The sequence below is a fragment of the Triticum urartu genome, chromosome 5A (genome assembly GCF_056163025.1).
Source record: "Triticum urartu cultivar PI428250 chromosome 5A, HENAU_Tu73, whole genome shotgun sequence".
In the NCBI taxonomy this organism is placed as follows: domain Eukaryota; kingdom Viridiplantae; phylum Streptophyta; class Magnoliopsida; order Poales; family Poaceae; genus Triticum; species Triticum urartu.
In genome coordinates this window covers 529247892-529256373 of record NC_141877.1, presented here as the reverse complement: position 1 = coordinate 529256373, position 8482 = coordinate 529247892, and the positions used below count along the sequence as shown (strand labels likewise).

Below are 8482 nucleotides of genomic sequence, written 5' to 3'. Positions count from 1 at the left end.
GTGGACTTGGACGAGGAGTAGGTTGTTATCTCCATGTCCTCGCTACTGATATCACCAGAGGACGAGCTCAACAATGGAGTGTGCACAACAGAGCAGCCAGTTGCGATCGTGGAGGAGCTTGATGGACCATGATGGCGCGGCTACCACGGCAGCTACATGGGTACGACTGAGATGCCGTGACACATCGTCCGCAAGCAAAATTGGCATTGGGCATTGATACAACCTAAATGTATCTACTTTTCTGAACACTTTGCTATGTTTTTTCCACCTAATTTGCATAATTTGAATAAATACTAATCCGGGCTGACGCTTCAGCGAGATTTCTATGTGTTATTTTCTGTGCAGAAAAGTTACTCCAAAAATTATAGAAATTTTATCCGTAAGACAAGAGCCACGGAGTCAGAAGATGGAACCAGGGGCACCCGTGGGACCCATGCGGGCAGTCTACACGACCACCCCTAGCCGCATGGTGTGCCGACATGGGGCCCACAGGTACCGCCCTTCGATGCCTTTGGCATATATTAAATTGTGAGGTGGAACTCACATTGGGGTGTTTTGCAGGGGCGTGATGCTGAGCCCATAAATCTTGGGTGGAAATGCCACAAAGCAAGCTCATGCCTTGAAAATCAATAGTCGGGGATTGCGGACCACGCACCGGGAGCGCGCGGGGGGGGGGGGGGGGGGGGGAGGGGGGGATGAAATGAGATAAAGGGGAAAACGATGGTGGCAATGGCGCGTGTCAATGGCGCGTGTGAAGACGATTTTCAAACGCCTTTGGATCGGGTCAAGAATTTGGGGGATGTGGATGGCAAAAACACTACCTGACTGGAAGTTTGTCCCATTGTTCCACCCTAATTTGGAAAGTAGCGCAAATTTATGAGAAGTGGTTTTGTTTGGTTGAACACGTGAATTTCATAAAGTTGTCCCAATCTTCGACAAATAGCACTATCTTTTTGAAAATATGATGCGACTAGTCTGTGAGAAGAGTAACATGGGTTGTGGATGTGGAGGATTGAGGGAGGGGGTCTCATACCATCATTCATTGCCGATTCTTATTTAAGGCTACCACTTTTATATATCGACTATTTTAGCAAAAAAGACATGTGAAAGACACTATTATTTTCAGCTAAAGCTATAAAGATAATGAGACACCTTTGTGTCTTATTAAGGTGGAATACTAATTCAGTGGGAGGTGACACTTCCATTGATAACAAGGCTCCTGCGGTGGCTTCGTCAATCTACCTGCCAACTCAGTCTCTCAAAGATGCTCATATGATAGGGTATGTGTGCATGCATTTATCGGGGTGAGAGTATGTGCAAACTTCCATATCAATGATGTTGCAAAGGTCCTCACAAACCGATGAAAAGCCCTAATCCACCTATCGGTCCATGTAAACCAGAGTTGCTTCCTCTCACGGACATGTATAAAGAACTTGATGACTGCAACGGGTCACAAATCAAACAAACATGCTTGGAAAATGATAGACTCCATCAACTAACTGTTGGAACATCGAGACCAACTAGAGAGCTTACATGTATAACATTATGTTTTCACTACTGGTTACCCAAGCACGTACGATATGAATGAGACATATTCACGCAATTCATACATACATAAACAAATCATGTGACAGTGGTGCTAATATTGATACTATCAATGTATCGGTCTTGCTTCATGTTCATATTATCATATACCACCATGAGACCGCGTGTGATGGCACTCTATGCATATATCAAGCCATAAGGATGAGAGAAGTCGTCCCCTACATCTTCAGATAAGAAATTTCGGCATGCGTACAAGACCGCCGAGTTGAACCCCGATGGGTTTTCTATGAACTCGAGATGACCTCCCTGCATTGTAGCTAAAGCGTTAGTAAACAATACCAATATAGTAGATCTTAATCTTAGTTTATATATTGACATAGAGGAAAACAAACTGACATGTGGGACTCTGATGATTTCACAAGGAACTGGCATATCCTTGCGTGCTTGTTGCGCCCCTTGGTAATTCATCCAATCATCCTGGCCATATATGAAAGTAGTCGGCACTTTCCAACCGGATGCGCTGTTGCGTGTTATAGGATAGTGAGAAAACATCACAAAATATATTCATGAACTATGAATTACTCCTAGTATTGTGTTGGTAAGTTATTGCATTAACAAGATCACAAGCTCGTGAGTATTAAAAATATGTATGTACATTGATAGTATGATTAATAACTTATACACTAATACTCTCTTAAAGTGTGAATGGAAGACTGTCACAATCATATGCATATTAGGATGATCTCTACCATGAAATATTGTACTCCCTCCATTCCTAAATATAAGACCTTTTAGTGATTCCACTATGGACTACATGCAAGCAAAATGAGTGAATTTACAGTCTAAAATATGTCTATATACATCCGCGTGTTATTCATAGTGGAATCTCTTTAAGGTCTTATATTTAGGAACATAGGGAGTATCACCTAAAGTGACTTCTTGGCAGGGTAATTTTTGTCAAGACGGCTGAGAAATATAATGCAATGGAGTAAAAATAAAGAATAGTTAAATTGCATCATTATGTACTAAATCCTTAGCAAGCATGCATCATGTGAAGAATATTTTGAACCTTTGAAACCATAATCTAGTAAAAGAATCAATCTGGGATAGTGGGATCAACGACATTATGAAATGTATATCAGAATCAATAAGAGAATTACAATCAAAGTTCAACTTTTCATTTTAGACTAGCTATGATGGAATTAGAATATGTTTATGGTAACCATAGGCAGTATATCTAAAATTAACATGGATTTTAAGAGAAAGGGGAATTATCGACTAGTAGGGAAGAACATGAGAAACATATAATATCCAGTCTACATGAGATTTAGAAGTTGATAATAAATGAAAAGGAATTTCCTTAGCTAGTTGAGCCCAAACAACCATTTTCACCATTCTAAAGCAAAATATTTTTCCAATGGGGTGCTAACTAGTTGCAGCTATTTAAGTATTTTCATTTTCTATCATGTAGAAAAGTAATGAATTGTAGTGTCCTTCACCAGTACTAAGAACTGACAGCTCTAAGTAAAAAAATAAAGAAAGGTCTTATCTTAGAATTTAATGATTAATGAGAATAAAAATATGTTATCTTAAACCTCTTAATTGTTGATGAGAATCCAAAGAATATGTTATCTTAAACTTAATGAGAATCATATTTAATGTGCATGTTGTTAAGACATAAGAAGGATAAACAGGAAAGTTCGTGCAAACTAAGAACATAAAAAGATGAGCTAACCTTTGCAGAAGAGGTTTTCTTGCAAATGCCCCCAAAGAAAAAGTATAATTTAAGCACAACTCTCCACTGGCTTTGGCAACTAAAGTGTGGTAAATATAATCTTCATACATGTGAAAGCAAGAGTAAGGTTCAGCCGCAAGCATCATTTAGATAATGTAGTTGTTTATTTAATGTAGTAAAGAATGTTCACCTGTCAGCAAGATAGATTCATGTTTTGTTAGTAATTCACCATTTGAATATGATCCAAACCTAGTTGTGGTATATCTTCGAACAAAATATGGGCCCCAAGGACCCAATCCTCTGCTTAACAAAAACAAATGGGACATTAGGACAAATACATTCTTGCCCTTGGTTAGTTTTCACCCGTGGGTTTTGCCTAATTTTCAGCTCTCCTCATTTTTACCCCTAAACATTTTGTGTCACCCAAATGCTGTTCTATCACTCTACCATTTGGTCAAAGGCCTTTGATCCTTCTCCTGGATAACCAAAATATTTTTGCTAGCGGCTAGATGGGCTATATGCCCCTTACAGGTGGGACCCATCAAGAAAAAGCAAAAAAAAGATTATATATCTTCAAGCCAAGTCACCTCATGTGGGACCAAAAAATATAATAAAAAAGTAACACCCTCCCCATACCTCTCTCTATATCTAGCAAACAATAGAAGCAGAGGACGCAGTCGTAGTGAAGATACACGAGATGGAGACACATGGCACTGATTGGTTGGGTAATGCGTTCAACTCTCAGGGACCAACCGAGGCGGTACGGGGAACTAGGGTCACTAGAAACAAGGACGCCAACGAGCAGTAGCGGCGACTACGGGCGAAGCATGACATGAGTAATCTAGAAGGCACATGGGAGCATGGGAGAAGAGGGAAAAGGATTGTGCGCCCAATATGAGTACACCGTAGAGGTAGGGGTCAATTGTGGGGCACTGAAGCGATGTTTTCATTGACGGCGGCAACGGCAGAGCATGATCTCGTAGCAAGATGGTCTGGGAAGGAGATCCAAGTGGACAATGTTAGAATCTCGGACATGACCTGGGGGAGGTGGGGTGCTGTCAAGGACGAATGGGGCTCAACAACAAAGGAGATCAGGGAGCACTAGAGCGTCGTCGAAGGTAAGGAAGACAATGGACATGCCATCAATTACTGACCCCCCCTTAGTTCCTTCTACCAGGGTCCATTACGGGATATGGAGAACCTCCTGGACAAGGTTTCTCGGTATGAGATGACAGTTTACCGCGGACCGACCTCGACATGAACTAGGCGTCAGCTGTGTACAAAGCTCGAGAGGGTGCGCTCAAAGGAAGTGGAGGGTGTGGCAAGGCAAGTCGGATGGCGCAAGAAGGAGGAGACAAGGTGGTCAACAGAGGCAGCAGTTCTTGGCACAATGACCAACTTCGATTAGGTAGAGGACGGTTTCATCATCTTTGGGGCTCGAATCTCTACGCAAAGGGAAGGAATGGAACCATCCAGTCTTGGGGATCATGTTGGTAGAGGATAAATACGATGTGAAGTCAAAAATGGTGGTGAAAGGATCCGGTGCCCGGCGACGCTATGGGCGCACATTGGTGCTTCGGCTTGAGGTTGAAGGAGGTCGGGCCCAGTGGGCTGGGCTAGGCTAGGCTAGAACGGGTGAGAGAAGAGGTTGCACCTCGAGTGGGATACTCTGCTATGTTGTAGTTGGACTAGTTCAGGATTTTTTTCCTTGGTGGGTCCCATGTGTAAGGGAGATGGGCCATTTGCCAGCTACTTGGGGTATTCCCGTCAAATAACAACCAATGACCTTTAACCACATAGAATCTTGACGGAAAGGCATTCGAGTGACCTGAAATGCAATTTTATGGTCAAAACTAAGGAGATCCAATAATTAGGGGCAAAGTCCACATGTGAGAACTACTACGAGAAGAATGTATTTGTCCCTTACAAGAATAGTTATCTTCGCGATAAAATTCACATCAGAAGTGCTATTGCTTCCGCATTAGATCGGTCTCTCTACTTAAATATGAACATTGTACTCATATGCTTAGCTAGATGGATAAATCAAGCCCATTGAACATTTTCACCATGGGCAGAAGAGGTGGATTACTCCATTTTTCTAACGGTACCTACATTATTCAAATTTAAGATCGAAACTAGGCTTACCTCAAAATTTTCGAAGGAGTAAAATTGGACTCCCAAAGATGGTTCACTAGCATGCCTTTCCATGTTCCTCTAAACTTGGCTAATCGCTCAGCGCTATCATCTGCTTCTGGTGAAAAGCCAGCGGGACCAACCAAAATCAAGTGTTGCACGTGTTCAGGGTGCTGAAATAAGACATGGGTTTTAGTACAATCATAGGCATCGGTGGGGTAGCTTCACGTGTTAAATGTACTATCATAAATATACCTGTAAGGCATACTTAGCAGCAACATATCCTCCCAAAGAATGTCCAAGCAATATAAAATTGTTGAGGTTCTTTGCTTTGCGCCATTCTTCAAAAGAATCTAGGAACCAAGCATCCGTTTCTATTTGCATAGTTGACCGAAAGAAGGAAGGGGAGCAAATTAATCATTGTTTATAAAATGAATGTAGCAAGATCTAAACGCAAAGCAAAGTAAATCTACGTGGGGTTGTCACAGAAGTTGCTTACAAAATCACCTAGAACTCAAATAAAGGGGAGCATTTTGAGATGTTTTTCATAAAATTACATTCCATAGTATGCTAAACAACAGAAATAACATCTACAACTGAGGGTCACAACTAGCATAATGAAACACCTTACAACTTCTCAAAAAGTCGCACAACAAATAAAGTATTTGTATCTAACCTTCGGTACTTTTACAGATGAAGTCAGGTCTGCTTGATCCACCCCAACTGCAAAAGGAAAGCAAAATTCAACACTACGCAGTGTGGGGTAACAGAAAAAACAATATAAAGCGTTGTTATCATGCATAATAGTTGGCAAACACTTCATGTGTCATCACGCTAATTTTGAAATTCTTTATTTTAGATGAGGTGGGTTTTTCCAATGAATGTCATATAGGGCATATTCTCTATTCTAGGTTCATAGATCACATGAAAGAGGAAAACATTAAAACTAGGGGAAAAGGTAAAGAGGCAACTGCTTCTTTCTCCTAATTAACACCATGATATCATTCAAATTTTTATATAAATCCACATTAATGTATCCTTATTTGCATATAAATAACTAAAGCAAGCAACATCAACACCAATAGTTGTCAGCAATCAAAATAGTATCTGTGACATGGCAACAAGCAAGAGTCATAACCTAGTATGGGTAGGTAAAATACAATGTGTGCAAGTATTGTGATGCACAAAATTATTCAAATCAATTTCCCTCTTCTACAGGTACCAAGGAAAATTGTCACAATTAGTCAAGTCCTTTTAAACATTCTTAGAGCTACTTACCCAAGCTGATCAATGGCAATGACCCGGAAATGGCTTGCGAGGGCATCGTAGTTTCGAAAGAAGAGCCCATGTGAAGCACCATAACCATGGACCATGACAAGGGTGGGAGCATTCTCCTTGTTGCTACCAAATGTCACCGTGTTGATGAACCTTGGCTCTTCACTTGATCTAAACCATCTTGCTTTTGACCCGGTTGGAGCAAAGCCAATGTTAACTTTCTCTTGGACATACCCAGTTCTGTAAAAGAAAATAAGTTACATAATAAACGGAAAGGTCTTAAACAAAGCAATTAATATATACTACATGAATGCTATTTTTTAGCTGACGGATCTCAATTCGCTTCTATTCTATTTTTCTGTCTGTCTGATCTCCCTTGTGATTCTTGCTGAAATTTTCAGTGGACTGAATTTGTTCTGCCTTTAGTCCAATTCTAAATTTCTAAATTGGTCTCCCTTTTTTTCACAAGAGTTATACGCAAGTTGACTAAGACTTGATTATGTCTCAGTCGATGCTATATTCTTTTGATCTTGCATGAAGATCCGTACATTTTTTTTATTTTTAGTTTTTTTTTCTTTTTCTTATATACTACGTCACGTGACTGAGAATACTTAACCAGAATAATTTTCCGGGCAACTTATGTGTAGCCAGTCTTTTTCCTATTGGGAGGGTTATGTTTATGTTTGGGACTTCCTTTTCTAACTATTTTTTGAATTTGTGCAATTTTTGCATACTATTCATTCCTGTCATCTTAGAATTTCTATCGTCAGTTATACTATTGGGCGAGCTCTCAAGCATTTTTATATGAAGGAGCAGACGAGCAAACGTACGAAGTTGCCTTACATTTGTGCATTTGTGAACGGGGATTAATATTTTGAACTACGCCCTCCGTTCCTAAATATAAGTCTTTGTAGAGATTTCATTATAGACTATATACGAATCCTCTACACTCGAAAATACATCTACATACATTCTTATGTGATTCATAATAAAAACTCTACAAAACTATCCCGCAAAAAAAAAACTCTACAAAAGAACGAAGGGAATAATTAAGATGGACTATTAAGCGGAGGGGGTTTTGGTACAAACTTGACTAGGGAGAGGAGGCGCTTCTCGGCGGCGACGATGCGGTCGGCGGAGGTGGGGATCCAGCGCAGCGCGGACGGCCACCTGCAAGAACCCGCCACGGCCGTGGGCGCATCCTCCGCGTTCGCCATCCCGATCCTGCCTACCACCAAAGCTTGTCTGGCTCGGAGACGGAATGGAAGGCTGCGTCGACTTGGTGGTGTTGGTGTTGGTGTTGGTGTAGGTGGCTGGCTGGTTCCGGTCGAGCTTTTATAGGGGCCGAACGCAGCGCACGTTGCCTGTGCTGTGCTGTGCTGTGCTTGCGTCGTTGATTGCGTTGCCTGCGTTTGCCTGGACTGCGGTGCAAGTAATGAGCGACGAAGAGTAGCAGCGCGACCGTTGACCGTCAACCTCTCCTGTTGAATCAAAGGCTATACGGAGAAAATTCACCCACAACTGCTCTTGCCCTTGCCATCTTCGTCACGGAAGTGACGGTCGAAGATGTAATATGGGTCGAGCCGGATCTGCTCACTCCCAGAGTTGTCCGATGCGATCAATCTTTTCTTTAGTCGTTTGTTCCCTGAATGTTCATATCAACCTCGGAGCTGTTACACTCTAGCGCCTCCACCTAATTTTTCCTGCAGTGTCAGTACCAACAACGCTCGAATACTGTCTAAATATACAAATCATGATGCTGAAAAAATAAAACTGCAACCTGTCAGAAATTTC

At 41.4% G+C, this 8482-nt stretch overlaps 1 protein-coding gene across 1 annotated transcript; it reads right to left on the bottom strand.

The window, feature by feature from the left end:
* Positions 1–1311: 1311 nt before the first annotated feature.
* On the bottom strand, positions 1312–8457 carry LOC125556520 (putative 1-acylglycerol-3-phosphate O-acyltransferase). Its single transcript, XM_048719238.2, has 9 exons — positions 7778–8457; positions 6692–6928; positions 6090–6136; positions 5669–5787; positions 5426–5586; positions 3471–3580; positions 3281–3380; positions 1942–2065; positions 1312–1851 (listed from the first exon to the last, which is right to left on the bottom strand). The coding sequence occupies exons 1-9, from the start codon at positions 7903–7905 to the stop codon at positions 1723–1725; spliced, it is 1155 nt and encodes a 384-aa protein (XP_048575195.1). The 5' UTR covers positions 7906–8457; the 3' UTR covers positions 1312–1722.
* Between the last annotated feature and the right edge of the window lie 25 nt (positions 8458–8482).